Here is a 19,263-nt window from a genome sequence, read left to right as displayed (position 1 = left end):
GCTGCAAGATTCATCGTCTATTTCCGTTTCCACGTAAACTTCCTTTTCAGCCATTTGCACTGCGGCGATAGGGTATGTGCGGATTTTGATCCTCTTGAAATCCATCTAATCTGCTATAAAGAACAGGATGCATCGTCGCTTTTTGTGTGTAGAACAAATACTCATTAATCCTTGATTTGTTCGCTGCAGGTATTCAAAATGGTACAGCGTCTCACACTCCGACGGCGGTTGTCGTACAACACCAACTCCAACCGGAGAAAAATGTGAGCGGGCCTTTCTCCACTTCGGTCGTAGCAGTGAAACATGTTCGTATAGATAGAAAAAACCTTTCGGTTTACTCTCTTCAAATCGTAGCTGATGCAAAACTGTATTGGGGATGTCCGTCGTTTGCTCATTGCCTAAGAGTCCGGTGAGCTGGTTTTGACATGATGCACGCTCTCGCAGCTCGAAGACTCCGGGTGGCAAGTTGGTTTACCTGTACCCCAAGAAACCCGGCAGCGTACCAAAGTGCGGCGACTGCAAACTGAAGCTACGAGGCGTGAGTACTTCGCCGCACCATTGACAAGCTACCTAAGAGTTTCGTCGTCCATTCTAATACCTGGCGATGCCCTTAGTGTCGCCAGGCTTCGCTATGGACAAGAAAAACTTCCTCGCCTACCCATTACTGCCTTTGAAGTCTCATTTCACTGGTGGGAAGATGAGTGAGGAACAATTGACGTGGTCCATACTTTTGTAACATGCTTATGTTCGTTCGAGCCTTTGCATCGGATTGTCAGTTCGTGATGTGGATGCCTTTCGCTTCGTCATGCTGTTAATTAAACAACCCTACTATCACCAGAAAATCAGACACGGTGACACTTGCGTAGCTTCGCTTCGGGAAATTGAAACAACATAGCTACTTAAAAGAACTTTCAATTGTGGCGTCTGGAGGTGCGTGCCAAATTCTGTTTGGGTTCCAGTGATTTATGAGTAAATTTATATGCACGAGCTTGTGCAACTTGACCGGAAATGGCTATGCGCACGACGTGCGGAGCTCACGCCATCTAGCACTACTACACGTGGGCGTGCCAACTATGGCTGTCGATCCCGAGCTATGTGCGTTTGATGCCAGCACCATGTTGATGCAAAGTTTAACAGCTTTGCGCTCGTAGGGAAAATATATCGTAGGGTACGGGCCCTGCACACTTACAGTGCTCTTCACTTGAAACAAACAACAAACCGGCGTTATCTGATCAAAATCCCCGTCCTTCGGTGTTCTGGGGCCCGGAGATTTTACAGACAGCGGGGTGATGTAGTCCCGTTGAGCGTGCCGCAACGGGCTTGTTGGCTGCAGAGTTGGCAAAGGAACGGGCGCGTGGTTTCTAAAAGCATTTTCTGTTTGTGATCACTCGTGCGAAACAAGCAACCTGTACAGTTATGCGCCCGTGCCTTAGTTGCCATTTTAGAAGTCTTGTTTAGTTCACTTCCTCAGGCTGACTAGCAACTCCGATGGAGTGATTTGGCTCAGGGTCACGGGGTCCTCTGTATGTAAATTTAGACAAGCATGTTGACATGCTTGTTAAAGGGACCATGAAATGACCTTTTTACTTTTTCCAGATAACTTTTACATTAAACCGTCAATGTTCACTGAATGCCGAACAGGCATCCGTTTTCGTCTCGGTTTATTAACTTCTACACAAAAAATTATTGAAATATCGACTTTTTCATTCTCTCCAACTGACCGCAAAACAAGCCGTGACGTAAACAGTTTCCGGAACCGGAAGTTATCTCGGCAATAGGAGAATGGGAGTGTTAGCGGCAACGAGTTGGGGTGCGCCGGTAGGTTTTACTGCGCTGATGTCACCGACGTATTTCCTGAATCGGCGCCTCTCATCGCCGCATCGCAGCTGAGCGAAATTCAATGAGATATGTTGCGCTACAGCGACAGCATGGGACTAGTCCCATACGCCGGTATGCCTGTTGGGAAGTGCAGCGAGTCTTCCGGTGAAGACTCCAGAAGTCAACCACCCTGTCATTGTTGGCAGAAGGGCCGGCCCGTGTCAGTCGTTTGCAAAGCGACGTAGATGGCGTTTTTTGCGGCCTCGGAGATGCAGGAGCGAGCCGACGTTAAAAAAGATAAGTTTGAACTACGAGTGTCGGCAAGAGCCACGTAAATACCTGTTTACACTCGGAGCGGACGCGCGCGTTCGATGGAAGTGCTGTATTCGCTCTGTTTGTAAGCGCTTCGGGACCGTTCTTTTACGATTGCAACTCGATACTGACGCGACACTCGGCAAAGAAAGGTTGGATCGGGGTTGTACGTATACCTCCCACGAACTGTTATAGCTCAACAGTGACGTGCAGTCTGTCAGAATAAAAATGGCATACCAATAACAAAGTGTACATGCCGTGTTACGAAGGTAATCCATGCGGCGTTTATTTCAGCTCTATATCACACAAAACAAGAAGATAGAATCGACGAGAGTCCCTTTTCGACGAGCGTTCGTCAACACTGCCTCGGAAAACAAGGGGAAGAGATTGACCTCACCTCTTAACCTAAAATTGAGGTCAGCGATCAAACTATAATACGAGAAGGGTCCACAAGGGTAGCGCGGGCATATTCCATTCAGCACGCCAGCCGGTCGTAGGCAGACAGACGGTCTTGCGACGAAGCAACGCTGCGCCGAGTCGGAGTGCCTGCTAGGCCTATATTCTGATAGCTTCGTCGGAGCGGGATTCGCGGCTGTTGTCGCTCTTCTCGGGTGTTTGTGGATCCAGCGTTCTTGTTCGTCGTGGTCTGTTTTAAGTACATTTTTTTTCTTGCTGCTTGAAGTCGGCACGCGCGAGATGAACACAGAAAAAAAAACGTTCAGTCAGTCAGAGTTTTGAGAGGAAGGAAACCAAAGGAAATGACCGTTCTGAAGTCTGCCCTGCCCTACTGCGCACGCGCAGTAATTGCTTCGTTTACCACACGATAGATGGCGCTTGGCTCTCAGCATTATCAAATTTGGCAATTTTCGCCACACATCTCTAATTATGCTGCAAAATGTGGATCTGAATATTATTTAACAAAACTTTTAGGAAACATCCGCCGGCTATTTATTGTTTACGATCGCGGAGCTGGTGAGGTAGGCTCTTACCCAATAGGCGACCTGGATTTGGCTGACGTGCTCCATTTCCGCGGATGCATCGTAGTGAACAGGCGAAGGAAGGAAGGCACAAAAGAGTCCAGTTTTCTTTTAAAAGTTCTATAGCAAATAATTTTTTTTGGCTCCCTATTTTTGTGTTTTTGTGTTTCTTTTCACACCTTTTACGACGTGCGGTGGATGAAACTCGATTTTAAAATAATTTCATGGTCCCTTTAAGGAAATGAAAGAGCATAGCACAAAAAGACCCAAACAGGAGCGCTAGAAGTAGCACGCACCTTTCGAACTTAAGGGCGATTGTGCACGCCCTCCAAATGCTGTGGTTGGTTGGAGTGGTTTAAAGGGGCACTGACACATCAAAATCATATTTTTTTTTATTATCCGAAACGATTGAAAACGATGCTGGGACATTACCCTCAAAATTTGAGATTTGGGAATTCAGTATTCGTGAAGTAAAAAAACAATTTCCAAATGCCGAATTCGAAGTTCCCGCGCGATCGGCGCCGGTGCCTTGACGTCAAAAATTGAGGAGACCTGAGAGTCCACTTCCTTTCACCACTCCCTGCTGTTGCCCATGTTGCCATGGCGACCCAAAGCGAGGAGGAAAGGAGCGAGCGCAAGCGAACGCCGGCGGACCGGTTTTGAGCGGTGTCGCCTGTTTTCCGTTGGAGGATACAAATCCAGGAGACGGCACCACAACGAACTCCCGATTTTTGGTATTTCAAAAAGAAGGGCCGTACTGCGTTCGCAATTGCGTTAAAAAACATGTTTTAGGATTGCCGTAATTAAATGTTATAGAGATGTCGCCTACAAAGCTTCTAAATTTCCTGATTCTTGACGTCACCGATCAAAAGAAGCGAGGAGGCGAGAGGCGGGAAAATCAAACGCCAAAAATAAAAAGGCGCGCGCGCGCGCAAGAAAAATTTTTTTTCGCGATGCGTTTTTTTTTGCGTGTCTATGACTACAACTTGCATCGTTTTAGACAATAAAAATAAATACGACCTTTGGGGTGTCAGTGCCCCTTTAATTTATACTCGGTGTCAACATTTTTGTGCTAAGATTGCTCCCCCTCCCCTCCCTCTAAGATCGGCAGTGGCATGCGGGCATTTGCCAGAGTGCAACCCATCCTACAAGCGCGAGCACGCTGCCCTGAACAATGTTCTCTGTGCGAGAGTGCTTGTTGAAATCACGCAGCTCGCTCGTGTAACTTCTGCAGTGCTCACAGTTAAAGTGGAAGGGAGTATAACCACACACCGCTCGGCCCTGTAGCCTTACCAGCATAGCACAAAAAAAGTTGACGTCAAGTGTAGTGCATCCGCCAGCGATCGAATAGAGGTACATGATGAAGTCGGCAGCAAAGACCGTGTAGTTGTGTCGTGCGACTAAACATTGGCTTTCAAATCCACAGCTAGATGGCGCAAGCTCCGAAAATCGTTCGATTCAGTCAACGCCTCCGCTAGGTAGCCTAAGTCTCCGCTTGATTCCAAGGCTTCAGACGTATCCGTCCATCATCTGGTGTTGTGCATATAGCCATTTCCGGTCGAGTTGCACGAGCTCGTACATATAGCTTTACTTACGATTTATGCGCTTTAAAACCGTGGAACGAACCTTCTTCTGCCATGTCGACAGTCCTTCACATCAAGATCTTAAATCTGAGGATAGGCGCTCGTTGTCATCGCACATCGACACTTTCTGCTCGTAGCGCAGTTGCACCAATGCTGGGGAAGTTTGCATGTACTGGTTGAATGTCATCAGCTTAGCAGGTTGTTTCAAATTCACGTGCCATAATCTAGGTGCCTTTGCTGTAAAGACGGATCATGTCCGTTCTGTTTTCTTCTTGAAATCGACTACCAGCGTGGCCACGCGGTCTCTTCCTTCACTACGGTCGCCAACGGAATGAGAACAGCTGGTCTTTCAAATGCCCGGCGTCCTGCACATGTTCCGTGCCTTCCACCGTTCTTTGGCTCCGTATGCTAGAGGTGCACGAGACGCAGTTAGCGAAGGTTAGACGCTTGTGCTGGAAGCGGGACAACAGAAGCTCCTTCGTGGCATTCTCACCCTGCAAGTGACTGTGGCATGGCGTAACGTACGATAATGTTTAAACGCCGTTACAGCCTTTGTCGTCGCTCGATTGCTCCATCCCATTCGTTCGGACGTAAGGAATGGGATATATTGCATCTTCTCGTTAACATTTCTTTATCACTTTTACCCCATAATTTGGACAACATTGTGGAGCAAAACTTGTTCACATCATTGTTGTTACTGTCGTTTTTAGGAAGCAATGCCTGCAATGCCCCACCAATATTTTTGGGGGGCGCACCTGATGAATCACCGAGAAGAGGCTTACTATTTGTGCTTGGTCGGCTGTCTTTGATCGTGTGAACTGGCTCGACTGCACTGGGAGTCTCGCTGGGGTTCTGTTTGTGTTTCAAAACAGTTCAGCTTTGCACGACTGCCTTTTAGTACAAAGTTTGTTTTGTGAAACTGGGGGTGACCCACTCAGTTTCGTCTAGTTGGGTCTCTGAGCTGCAGCCTCGCAGCTTGTTTTGCCTCCTTAACTTCGACACCCGTTATCACCTGCCCCAGGTTCTGTTCCTGTTGGCAAAAATCACCCATGTGCCGTGTGTTTCTCTATATTAATATGCATAAATATTCCGTCAGAATTAACTTGTCAATTTCTTACCCCTCCAGTTTTTGGTGATTCAGAAATACCATTCCTAACTACATCAGTTCTCTCTGGACGTACCTAAATAGGAGACAACCTTTTGCTTTCCGACAGCGTTGTCAGTTGGTGCTCTTTCGCGTTGTATTGTGCTAGTTGACAGCGTGAGGCTGCACCTAATGATGGTAAGGGAGGACGTTCCTGCTACGGCATGATTTCACAATTGTCTCACCCTGTAGTGATTCAATGACCCGTAGAAATCATTCAAGTTCCTCAGCAAGTATAGACCAGGAGTGGTCACAAGATGGATCTGCACTCTCCATCCTGGGTGTTCTTCCGTTCAGATTTTCCTATGGAGCGTGCGGGGAGTTGGTCATTGCGGCCAGCAGTAGGGCCTCTGATCTTGCTCAGATGAGTATTTGCTCCCAAGAAGTATTCGCATACCTGCCAAGTTTTACGATTTTATCGTAAAGTATCCGCTTTCCAGGGCTTTCTTACGGTTATCATATTAACAACCTTATTTGTACGATTCTCTGTACCCCGTGTAAAAAAAAAAAAAAGGTTTTTGTTTACAAGTGGGGGTTGGCAACACTGGTACATCAACTTGTATGACTTGTATGCCAGGGGGCGCAAGTTACTGCTCCAGTACCGTAGCTCCAGTGTTGTAAGGGGTGGTATAACCGCTACAAAGTCGTATTTGTAGAGACTTTGGTCATTTGTTGAAGTATAGGAGACAAATGGGGAAATGCCATTGGCCGAAAGCGGGCTGGGCGTGCTTCGGTGCGTCTTCAGAAATTCGAATGTGACCAACCCGAAGCCAGAAATAATACCCTGGCGGTGGTCGCGAGAAACAAACCTGATAAGGGCATCGGAGTAACTCTCGGGGACGGAAAATATGGTACACATGATGTTTCAATCACTCATCCAAAATGATGGTGGAAGAGTGCGACTTGCAGAACGATCGACATAATCCTTACTCCAAGCGCCGAGGGCCGGGAATCTGCTGTCAGAGCGGTCACACTCTGTCCGAGCACAACAGAGTTGAGCGGCGCATTTGTTTCTTACATCTTTCTGCATGATTGAAACATCACGTGTACCCTATTTTCAAATACAAAGAGTTGCTACACTTCACCCTTACGCGCTTGTTAAAACCATACACGAACACATACCTTTGATCAGAGCTGTTTCTCGTTACCACCGCTAGGGAATTCTTTTCGGCTTCTGGTTGGTCAAGCGAGCATGCCAAGCCCTCTTTCCGAGTCTCGTGCACGCCCTGGCTGTGCCCGCGCCTCCCATTGACCAAACTCTGTGTATACACGGCTCAGCCGCTAACATCCACCCTTCCATCTTGATCCAAAGCTGTTTAGGAAATCTCCTTTGTTGTGGCGAACGTTGCGCATTGTGTTACTGGAACTTTTTCTCATGATCCCTTGAAACCATCTTTGCTACAAGATGGCGGAAAAAAAGAATACTTTTGTGGTGTTACCGGCATATGCGACCGGCTCGAGTTACCTAGCGGGCGCGGCCGTTTCGAGACCTCACGGGGTTTCGTGTTAGCCGGCGGCCGGAGGCGCCGCTGAGTCGGAGTCCAAGGCCACGGCCAAGGCTGCGCCGGGTCGACTAAAGATGACGCAATGTTCTAGAAAGATCGCAGCCTGTTGCCAGGCTCCCGGCTGTATGTATATATACGTAAGGAAGACGAATAAAGGGGGTTGTTGTCTGGTTGGGCCTTGAGAGCGAGTCTCTGTCTTTTCTTTGGCGTCGTAGGCCCGAGCAGCGGCCTAACGCTACATGGTGTCAGAAGTGGCCAGTTAATTTCGCATTTCAGCAGGCATGCAAGGCGACGAGCGGAAGCCACTTTCATCGGGCATGTTCGCCGTCCAGCAGCCACCAGCCTTCGATTTCGGCAAGACGGCGGAATGGCCCACATGGTCGCAAGCTTTCGACGACTACCGGTTTGCGTCTGGCTTGAACGAGCGCAGCGAGGAAGCCCAAGTACGAACTTTGCTGTACACGATGGGGCGACAGGCAAGGGAAATTTTCAAAACCTTTGGCTTGTCAGCCGCCGACGAGAAGAACTACCAGGTCGTCAAAGAACGATTCGACAGTCACTTCGTCGCGGCCCGCAACATTGTGTACGAAAGCGCTTGCTTCCACCGTCGCAGTCAGAAGCCAGGCGAGACCGTTGACCAGTTTGTCACGGCTCTGCACACTGTGGCAGAGAGGTGCGACTTCCAAAACTTCAAGGAGCGGATGATTCGCGACCGCTTCGTCGTCGGACTTCGGGACGCGAAACTCTCCGAAACCCTCCAGATGGATGCAGACCTCACGCTGGCGACCGCGCTTGCCAAAGCGCGACTCAAGGAAACTATCCACCAGCAACAGCAGGAACTTCGACCGGGGGCCGGTGACAACGCAGTCATATCGGCAGCGGAAACGGAAGTGGACTTCGTCGCCAAGAAGTCCAGCTCGGCACAGGGCCGGTACAAGACGCAAGACTCAACCCGTCGCGGCGTCGCGACGCCTCGACAAGGCAGTGGCCAGCGGTGTTTGTTCTGTGGAAAAGCGTCGCATCCAAGGTCGGCCTGTCCAGCCAAGTCAGCGAAGTGTCACCACTGCAACGTGAAACGGGCGCAGAGGTATCCGTGGTGCCATCTACATTTCCTGGCATCCCGTCGAGACTAGAAAGAACAGGTGTTGTCTTGACCGGTCCTAGCGACGAACGCCTAAAGGTTCTGGGAAAGTTCACCGCAAAAATCCGCTGGAAACAGGCAATGATAAGGCAGAAGGTATACGTTGTTGCGTCGTTGCGCTCAGTACTCTTGGGACTTCCAGCGGTGGAAGAACTAGGAGTAGTAAAATTTGTGAATGGAGTGGGATCTAGCGAAGCTTATGAGTCTCGCTACCCTCAGCTGTTCCAGGGGCTAGGAACTTTCACCGGAGAGTACACTATCCGCCTTAAGCCGGGCTCTGTTCCGCACTCGGTCCATGTGGCACGTCGAGTTCCTATTCCGATGAGGGACGCGGTCAAGCGCGAACTTGAAAACATGGAACGTCAGGGGGTGATACGAAGGGTAGAAGGGCCTACAGAGTGGTGCGCTGGAATGGTCCCAGTATTGAAACCCTCGGGCGATGTTCGCATTTGTGTCGATCTAACTCAGCTGAATCGATGTGTCCTCAGGGAGCGTTATGTACTGCCCACCGTCGATGACACTCTGGGTCTTTTGAGTGGGGCAGCAGTTTTCTCAAAACTAGACGCCAACTCGGGGTTCTATCAAGTTAAACTGTCAAAAGACTGCCAGCTCTTAAACACTTTCATAACTCCCTACGGAAGGTACTGCTTCGAACGTCTACCTTTCGGAATTACTTCGGCCCCCGAATATTTTCAAAAAAGAATGTCAGAAATCTTGGCGGGTGCACCGGGCGTTGTTAACCTCATGGATGATATCTTGGTTTACTGTGCCACAAGGGCTGAGCATGACAAGCGCCTCCAGCAGACGCTTGAAACACTTGCACAGGCGGGCGTAACTTTGAACAAATCCAAATGTTGTTTCGGGGTCACCGAAATTTCGTTTTTGGGTTGCTTCGTCAGCAAGGATGGAATAAAACCTGATCCGGACAAGGTAACTGCTATCAAAAACTTAGAAACGCCACGAACAGTAGCTGATGTGCGTAGGTTTCTTGGCATGGCTAATCACCTCGCACGATTTCTCCCGCATCTGTCGGAAACGAGTGCTCCCTTGCGGCAACTACTGCAAAAGGGTCGCGAGTGGACCTGGGGTCCAGCCCAGGAAGAAGCACTTGCTAGCATAAAAGAAATGATATGTTCAAACCGCTGCATGGCTAAATACGACCCGCGGTATCCCACAATACTCTCCGCAGACGCCTCTGCATTTGGTCTAGGCGCAGTATTGCTCCAAGAGCAAGAAAAGAATGAACGCCGTCCAGTGGCGTTCGCCTCAAGGTCTTTAACACCGGCTGAGTCGCGTTACGCTCAGATTGAGAAGGAGGCTCTTGCCTTGACTTGGGCGGCGGAGAGGTTTGAGGCATACCTGAGAGGGCTCGAAGTGCAGTTTGAAACGGATCACAAGCCGTTGGTGACCTTGCTGGGGAAAGCTCCACTTGACTTGCTTCCTCCGCAAGTTCAGCGGTTTCGAATGAGGCTCATGCGCTTCAGTTTTAGCGTTGTCTACGTGCCTGGAAAGAACCTTGTCACTGCGGATGCTCTATCGAGAGCACCCCTCCGAGAGAGGCGAACAGATTCGAGCGGAATGTCTGTATCGGATCTCACAAAGTTCGTGGAGGGCTGCATCGCTAGCGTGGCCGAAGTTAGCCATATCGAAAAAGTAAAGCAAGGCCAGGCGGCAGATGAAATCTGTCAAACTCTAGTTCGCTTCTGCCGGAGAGGGTGGCCTAGCTATCAGTCGCTGCCGGTTTTCTTACAACCGTACTGGCAAGCGAGAGCGACAATCACCATTTGTAATGGAGTACTGATGAAGGACACACGGCTCATCATTCCTCAGTGTCAAAGGGCCGAGGTGCTGCGTCACCTGCATGACGGCCATCAAGGAATTGTAAAATGTCGATCGAGGGCACGTGAGTCTGTGTGGTGGCCGGGTTTGGGCTCGGACCTTTCCGCTTTGGTAAACAACTGCCGGGTGTGCGCGGAATCCCGCGAACAGAATGCGGAACCTATGATTCAGACCGAAACGCCACAACTGCCTTGGCAGAAGGTTGGTGTCGATTTGTGCCAAATCGACGGTGCACTTGGTAGTTGTCGACTATCTGTACCGATACCCAGAGCTAGCCCGCCTCACCAGAATCACCAGTGGCATTGTAATCACCCACTTGAAAAGTATTTTTGCACGGCACGGAATACCCGATGTAGTTTTCTCGGACAATGGAACGCAATTTGTCTCCTCAGAATTCCAGTGTTTTGCACGAGAGTATGGATTCCAGCACGTCACGTCGAGCCCGAGGTACCCGCAGGCTAACGGGGAGGTAGAGAGGATGGTTCAAACCATAAAGAGCCTTATCAAAAAGTCTAGTGACCCCTACCTCGCCTTGTTAGATTACAGGGACACCCCGGGACCCCTAGGGAAAAGTCCGGCCGAACTGCTTATGGGCCGACGGCTGCGGACTACGATTCCGCTGCATCCCAGCAAGCTGGAGCCTAAGGTTGCGAACCAGAATCGTGTTCGCCAAAAAGACCGTGCCGCAAGAGCAAAGCAAAAACAAAATTTCGATCGCCGTCACGCGGCTAGGGGGCTACCTCCACTGCGGCCAGGTGACCAAGTTTGGGTGAAAGACTGCAAAGAAGCAGCCACAGTCCTACGACCTGCAAATCGGCCAAGGTCGTACGTTCTTAGAATGCCCTCGGGATCGGAATTAGAACGAAACAGGAGATTTCTCGTGTACCTCAAACCAAACGAGGGCAGTTACGATATTCCCGGCGGCGTTGACTCGCCTACCACGAGCTCTAGTTTCTCTGGGTTACAAGAAGAGCAGGGTGGCAATTCTGATGAAAGTGTCAAGTCACATAGCTCGTTGCCCCGTGGTTCACCTCCCGTTCATGTGACACGCTCGGGACGCGAGGTGCGAAAACCGCACCGCTATGGGGTTGCTTGTTAACCTTTCAAAACTGTACTTAGCGAATGTCAAATGTCCTGTCACTTTCTTTTGTACTTTTGTTGAGTTGCGCGAGTGCAAGACATTACCTTGTGTTTTCTTTGTGTATCAAATGTTCAAAAGAAAAAGAAAAAAGAAAGGGAAATGTGGTGTTACCGGCATATGCGACCGGCTCGAGTTACCTAGCGGGCGCGGCCGTTTCGAGACCTCACGGGGTTTCGTGTTAGCCGGCGGCCGGAGGCGCCGCTGAGTCGGAGTCCAAGGCCACGGCCAAGGCTGCGCCGGGTCGACTAAAGATGACGCAATGTTCTAGAAAGATCGCAGCCTGTTGCCAGGCTCCCGGCTGTATGTATATATACGTAAGGAAGACGAATAAAGGGGGTTGTTGTCTGGTTGGGCCTTGAGAGCGAGTCTCTGTCTTTTCTTTGGCGTCGTAGGCCCGAGCAGCGGCCTAACGCTACAACTTTCAAGTGTCTATTCCCAGCTATTCAACTGACTTTCCATTTATGAAGATGTCGCGCTAGGGCGAAAAGTACGCATTTTGTACTCTGTGTTGCTGCGATGTCAACATTTCGCACGCTGTTCGCTAGGACATTCTGTGCCATCTGAATACAAAAAAGCACAAGTACTCGGGAAAATTAGTTGAAACCAACGAGAAGCTTGGAGGGTACTTTAGTCTATCAACGCATTACGACACTAGCCGAGCAGAATGCCTTTTTACTGCATTTTTGATAGAACACAACGTGCCATTCACAGCGGTTGTTGTGGAGACGTCAAAAGAGCAAGAACTTTGCTTTTTATCGTCTTCGTTAAACCAGGCCCAGGCGAAAGCGTTTTCAGCAAAGTAAAGAAGGCACGCACGCAGTTCCGCGCCTCCATGTCGAAAAGGACCCTTGAACAGTTGTTAGTTGTGAGATGCACCCAGTCCGGAAAATGCCATGAACAAGTGTTCGACAACAACTTCCTAAGAAAAGCAAAAGCTGAAACTTCCTCAGTGTTGGCCCAACCTTCTACTTCTAAAGAATAGACATTTCATGCAATGTATGATGTGCTTGTGCCCTAGCGGAGGCATTTTTCTTACCTAAACCAAGTTTTTGAAGAATGAAACAGTGTTCGTATTTCTTCACACAATTGTAGTGTTTTTTTTTGGCATCCCCTGGAGTATTTTCAGCATTGTAGGGTTGGCAGGTCTGTATTCGGCATTTGGGCGATGTGCATGGAAGTCTGCTTTTTAGTGTCCACGTATAGACTACAATTTGGGTCGTTAGCATGATCTGTTTGGTCATTTGCCAAGCTTGTTTCATGAATTGTATGATTGTTCTCAAGTGTAGACTGGGGCTATGTGTATTTTTGGAGTGCACATTCTGGTCTCTCCCTGTGGTGATTACCAATGTTTGCAATCTTTTATCTGGATGAGTGAGCAGGTTCCCATGTGCTCATGCTTGCACTTTTCCAGATCACCCCAGCCAGGCCCAGGGAGCTGTCGGCCCTGAGCAAGCGACACAAAACTGTCACCAGGACCTACGGTGGCTCCCGCTGCGGCAAGTGCGTCAGGAGCAGGTGAGGACGACTTCCCTCGTTCCTTGGGATTGCATGCACCACATTCGTGTTGCTTATTGCTAGGGCCAGATGGTGGGAGCAAAAAACTACTGCATACAGTAAGTAGTGTATTTATTTGATGTAGCCTCGACTTTGAGCATAAAGGCAAGCAGCGATGAACTTTCATTTATTCTAACATACAGGGGAAACGCCCGCCCCACTTACACTGTTAACTGGATTAATCTAGACATGGGTACTTGTCCGGTCAAAGCAGGCACTTACAGTACATTGCAGTCTGCCAGGTGGCTTTTTGATTTGCCTTTGTGGACGTCACAGACTTCAAGAGGGACACCTTTCACGTCAAATCTTCTGCAAGGCCGCGTTCCCATTTGCGGAAAAAGGCAGTGCTGTTGACATTTGTGGCCACTCGGCGCTTTCATGCGGCTCCGGTCTCTTGGGGATATTGGAGCAGTCAGCTGCTAGCTCTAATGGTGTTTGAAGAAATGCCCTTGCAGACTTCCTCTAGCTGTTAACGCTAACCTGCAGTGCCGAGAAAATGCCTGATATTCTCTTGGCGATACGGAAAGGCACTATTTTATTAACGACCAACGGAGACACTGTGTATACGCACTGTCTTCGTTGCTTGGATGCCTCTTGTAGAATAGGGTTGAATAGTTTAGTCTCAATCGGCATTTCTGCCGACACGACAATACCATTCAGACTTATACAACTTGGGAACTCCAACAACTGTGGCGACTCTGCCACGATGTGACGCCGGCAAGCGCCATTTCCTCTGTGCGTTCATTGGTTGCGGTGGTGTCGAAACTTCTTGCGCGGGGTAGATCGGACCCAAAGCAATTGCTTTTGCGGTCGAATATTCTGTTTCCAGCAAGGGAATTCCCCTCCCCGCATTAATTTCCCTGCGAATCCGCAAGTGTGAACGAGCCATAATACAAATTTTTTAATTTTTTGTGTGCTGCTTCAGTTCCAAGTTGACCTTTTTTTTTCTTTTTTTTTGACAAGTAAGTCTTTTCCTTGGGCCTCTTACAATACGCACTACGATTTAGGCCACTGACTGATATATGTAATGCGATCTTTTTTCACAAGACGATAGCGGTATGGTTCCACATGATTGATACAAATGAAAACATTTTCACCTGTACTCCTTGTCATTAGTTGCATGCAGTGCAGGCGAAGGCAACGCCAGGCGAAGAGAGGAAGGGTGAACATTGTGAAAGCGGGACTGGTGAGGAGGGCAACAGAGGGCGAGGGAAGAAAGGGAGAGCTCTAGGAATATTAGATAAAAGAGGATGTTTCTCTCCTCCCCAGCCTTCCTAGTGCTTGCCCTTTCTCCCCTCGCCTGGCATTGCCTTTGCCTGTACTACACGCAACTAGTGACACGTAATATAGTGTGGAGTGTGAAGCCATGGCAAAGCATACTGCAGCCTCCAGTATCTCTCTGTCAGTTCCTTTTTTTATGCTGAGGATGGCTGATTAGTTCTGCCGTCCATACTAATACCTGGCTGGCACCATTGTTGTCAGGCTTCGCTTGTGGACAAAAGAAACATCTCCTCAACCACCCATTACTGCCTCTGAAGTGTTTGTTTCACTGGCGGAAAGACGTGCGAGGGACAATTTGTATCATTTCCCATTCATGTTACTTTGAGAAACATTTTTTTCATCCAAACTTGAGAGCATACACATTTCAGTGCCTGTATGATTCATTTGGGTTCACAAATAGTCGCAGCCACAGCTCATTCTAGAACATGCTAGGTGGCAGACTGTGGCAGCTCGCTCTGTACAAGACTGTAAAAATCTTAGTTGGACCTTGCACACCTGTCAGACAGCTGCCCTGAAAATGAAATAGCTGCAAAAAAATACCGTAAAATCTTGAGAGATGCCCCACCCTTGAAAGATAGCCCACCCCTATTTTTGGCTTGATTTGCTATATTTTTTAAAACACCGAAAGCTAGCCCACTTTAATTAATATACTCGGCGACAACTTTTCTTGGCAATGCAGTGGAAGGTACGTCCCGCGTCCCCTCTCTCATTTTGAGTGTACGCAGGCTTTCTTTCTCCCCCATTTCCGGGGAGAGGAGGAGAGCCTGCATACACTCAAAATGGGAGAGGGGACGCGGGACGTACCTTCTACTGCATTGCCAAGAAAAGTTGTCGCGGAGTATAGTAGTGTTGGGATCAATGATGACCTTGGCGTGAATGTATTAGTTTGCTATGGTGGGATATAAGTGAACATTGCCGATTTTGAAGTACAGTCACCTTTGCCATAAAATTTAAAAGCGCTAATAAAAACAAGGACAGAAAGGAAGGCAAACAGGACGAGCGCTTACTCTCAACTGAACATTTATTTAAAAACAGCTAAAGCAAACAACCTCTGACAAAGAAAATACACTGAATCACTCACTGGCATCACTCATCACCACGTGTCAATAAAATCACTCTTTGGTGCAAAAAATTGACAGCTGGCTGACACAGCCTTCAGTGCCCTCTTTCTTTATAGCATGCGCTTCAAGCACTTCCCTTGCAGCTTTTTCACAAGCCCTCCCCACGATAGTGGTATTTGAAAAGTTGGGCTGGCACTGACAGTCTCTGCAACGAGGGGGCAAGTGTCCTCCAGGTGTTGAGCGTAAAGCCAGGTCATGCTCGCGCATCCTCTCATTTACGCACCGTCCTGCCTGGCCGATGTGCACTCTACCGCATGCCAGCGGTATTCTGTACACCATGCCCACATTACAATCTACAAATCTTTTGGCATGATTGATGGTGCATAAGCGCGTCACTTTTTTTTCCGCAGATTGTATTTGGGGCGTGGGAGTGTACATCGGCCAGACAGGACAGTGCGAAAATGAGAGGATGCGCGAGCATGACCTGGCTTTACGCTCAACACCTGGAGGGCACTTGCCTCTTCATTGCAGAGACTGTCAGTGCCAGCCCTACTTTCACAATACTACAATTGTGGGGAGGTCTCGTGAAAAAGCTGCGAGGGAAGTGCTTGAAGGCTGCGTCAGCCAGCCGCCAATTTTTCTGCACCAAAAAGAGTGATTTTATTGGCGCGTGGGGGATGAGTGACGCCACTGAGTGATTCAGTGTATTTTTTTGTCAGAGGTTGTTTGTATTAGCTCCTTTTAAATAAATGTTCAGTTGAGAGTAAGCGCTCGTCCTGTTTGCCTTCCTTTTTGTCCTCGTCTTTGTTGGCGCTTTTAAATTTTATGTCGTGAACCAACTCACCCGCTTCGCCACTTTAGTTCAGTCATCTTTGCTTCGTTGCCCCTTGCCACCGTAACAAGCTTGGAAGGGACACAACCTAAAAATAGCAATTTTTTTTAAACTTGATCGTACACTGAAAGTTAGCCCACTCCATATTTTCAGCCGATTTACTTTTGATGTTCGGTGGGTTTTCTCTCGGGATCTTACAATAGTGTGGTAATCTAGGGACTGGTGGCACTTGAGGGAGGTGATGTATTTACTGATGCGTGCGTGTCTTCCCAAAGGATCATCCGGGCTTTCCTGATTGAGGAGCAGAAGATTGTGGCCAAGCTCCGCAAGGCCAAGCAGTCTGAGGAGCCCAAGAAGGTTTCGAAGAAATGAGTGCGCCTTTGAATCCGGAGCCTAAATAAACTCATTGGTGTGTATATAGGGATCCCCCTGTGTTGTGTGTCTAAATGCGTGTTCTATGGGCTGTTTTGGCCACTGTGTGTTGCATTGTTATGCGGAGGGCAAGTTCGTCTGCTTCTTGCGCAGGGGGTAGCGGTGACGTCAGAACGCCGAGCCCTGATTGGCTGATCACGACCCCCTATCTGAGCGTCGTCTGCTCCTTTGCAACGTCGTCTGCGTCTCTCTTACCTTTTCTGCGACTTTCGGAAGGGCAGAGGCTAGATTTACGAAACGATCTTACGCCAAAAATGTACGCAAGACAAAACTTGAGAACAAATTCGTATTCACGAAACGAAATTTTCGTAAGTTTTGCGCAGGTTACGACGAAATCCTACGGCAGCTCCGAAGCTGTCTTGCGCACTTCTTACGATCAAATCAGCATGGCCGACAGCGTCGCGACCGATAGCGTCGCGGTCGCGACGACCCACGGACGTTTATTTTTCTACCTGCGCTTCTGACGCATTCCGACTTCAAGCAGCAAGAGCAAATTAAGAAGTACTTGAAACAGACCATGACGAACAAGAGCGCTGGATCCACAAACACCCGGGAAAAGCTCCAACGGCCACGATTTCACCGAACGCGACCAAACCATGACCAAACGAGCTGGACAGTTAGGCCTAGCAGGCACTCTGTTGTAATTGAGTTTATGAATCGCCACCAGGGTGTCCCTTTTCCTTTAATCGCCCTTGTGCGCGTGAATAAAGAAGTGTAGCAGCGTTCGTCGGGGCTGGACGTGTCCTTTTTCCTTCGGCGTGTCCGCATGGCCGCGGGCCGCCGCTGCCCTCCACGCCATCGTCGTCGTACCGTAAGCCTTCCTGCGCATATATCCTAATGCAGTATAGCCCCTCAAACACTACATTCTGGCGACGAGGATAACTGGAATAACTGAGATCGAGCTACCTCGACAGATTTCAAGATGTCAGCGTTCGCGAGCACAGCTCCTCCGCCATTCATGCCAATACCGGGTGCCCCCGCGCTACCCTGGGCGATGTGGAAATTAATTTTTTTAAACCACTTAGATGCTATCGATGCCGACGCATTCACCCCGAGACGGAAACGGGCCCTGCTAATTGGAATGCTTGGCCAGGAGGGTCAACGGATCGTGTCCACCTTCAACCTAGCAGGAGCTGCCGTTAGCGCCGAGCTTACTGAATTCGACGTACTGCTCCAGTCATTAGATCGACACTTCGGCTTTACTACCAACGTAGTTCTCGAACGCAAGAAATTCTTAACTCGGGTTCAGGCCCCAGGAGAAAGCGTATTGGAATTCCTTGGCGCTTTGCGTCACCTGGGCTCCTTTTGCAATTTCGGAGCGACTTTAGAAGATCGCATCGCCGAGATTTTTCTGGCTGGACTACGATCATCAGAGGTACAAGATCGCTTAATCCGAGAGGCTGCGGGGGCTCAGCCACCAAGCCTCGAACGTGCTGTACTCCTTGCTCAGCAGTTCGAGCAGTCCTCTCGCGATTGCGATCAGTACCGCCAGCTATCAACAAATTTAAACTCGCAAGTACAGTCTTGTGTTGAGCGGGTCTTCGCGCCGCGGACGCAAGACAACGCCGCTCGACCGTCACCGTTATCAGGCCGTGTCCAAGACGGCGAGCGCCAGCAATTCGTTGCCTCCTCATCCCGAGCTGAAGGTTTCAATTTATCTCCGCGCCACCAACCGCGCCCAGCGGCTTGTGTTTGCGAGCGACGACCAGCACGTGACGCCCCTCTGGGAGCGCGTGCTTTCCGTTACGGTGCACCATTATGCGACTTTTGTGGCCGTCAACCCCACCCTCGGGACCGATGCCCCGCGTCGGGGGCTACGTGTTTTTCATGTGGCAAAGCCGGACACTTCGCCAACGTGTGTCGGAGTCGTCCACCTCCATCCGCCTGCGATCGGCGCCAGCTGGCCTTTCCCGCTGGGCGCGGCCGAGGATCCGGTCGCCGACTTCCGCCAAACGGAGGCAACCGAGCGCGGGCCCCCATCCATGGCATCGTGACCTTCCCTGAGGAGGACGAGGACGAGGAGATCCTGTCCACTGTCTACACCGTCAGACCGGCCAGAAGTCCTTCGCAGCATGACCGTCACCGTAGCCTCAACTTCGTAGTCGACGTGGAGGTGAACAATTTTCCCATGTCCCTTCTGATTGACACTGGGTCCGAAGTCTCAATTCTCTCTGAAGCGACGTTTTCACGGCTCACGACCTCTAAAGAACTACAGTTAAGAAAACCGCCACGGACCCTCGTCCATTATCTGCGAGGGCAGATCCCCGTTTTGGGTTGTTTTTACGGACTTGTCAAATTTCAGGATCGGTCGGCGACTATTCTTTTTTATGTTGTTCGTGACGGCCGATCGCTCCTTGGCACCGATGCCGTGCGCGATCTGAAACTTATCCTTTCGGGCGCGTCTCTGGCGTGTCGTATCGTTCATACAGGTGGCTCTCGTTCAACCATCCCGGGACATGTGACACCGGCTGGTGTTTCACAGCCAACGAGTCCCAGTCCATCAGGTTCTTCAGACGAGTCTCAGAGACCTTCGAAAGTATCTTCAGATCCATTGAACACGCCCAGTCCTCTAAATCGTTTTTCAAGTATCCCACATGAGCCATCTGTGCCAGGTGTATCTCCACCGAGGACACCAAGCACAGC

The 19,263-nt window shown here is 49.6% G+C and overlaps 1 protein-coding gene across 1 annotated transcript; it reads left to right on the top strand.

The window, feature by feature from the left end:
* The first annotated feature begins 5 nt into the window (after window positions 1-5).
* LOC8024593 (60S ribosomal protein L34) lies at window positions 6-16,612 on the top strand. The gene is made up of 5 exons (XM_029981013.4): window positions 6-72; window positions 190-263; window positions 445-538; window positions 12,872-12,975; window positions 16,464-16,612. Exons 2-5 carry the CDS (start codon window positions 199-201, stop codon window positions 16,558-16,560), a joined length of 360 nt encoding a protein of 119 aa, XP_029836873.1. The 5' UTR covers window positions 6-72; window positions 190-198; the 3' UTR covers window positions 16,561-16,612.
* Window positions 16,613-19,263: the final 2,651 nt, after the last annotated feature.

Source organism: Ixodes scapularis, unplaced genomic scaffold, assembly GCF_016920785.2.
Source record: "Ixodes scapularis isolate PalLabHiFi unplaced genomic scaffold, ASM1692078v2 PGA_scaffold3__209_contigs__length_174095766, whole genome shotgun sequence".
Taxonomy (NCBI): Eukaryota; Metazoa; Arthropoda; class Arachnida; order Ixodida; family Ixodidae; genus Ixodes; species Ixodes scapularis.
The sequence above is the reverse complement of the archived record's forward strand: the minus strand, read 5'-3'. Positions and strand labels throughout refer to the sequence as shown.

Bases quoted from the DNA above. Each gene is read 5' to 3' on its own strand.
- LOC8024593 (XM_029981013.4), top strand. From the start codon at position 199: ATGGTACAGCGTCTCACACTCCGACGGCGGTTGTCGTACAACACCAAC. The intron at 264-444 runs GTGAGCGGGCCT...ACGCTCTCGCAG, and splicing joins AACTCCAACCGGAGAAAAAT to CTCGAAGACTCCGGGTGGCA. The intron at 12,976-16,463 runs GTGAGGACGACT...GTCTTCCCAAAG, and splicing joins GGCAAGTGCGTCAGGAGCAG to GATCATCCGGGCTTTCCTGA.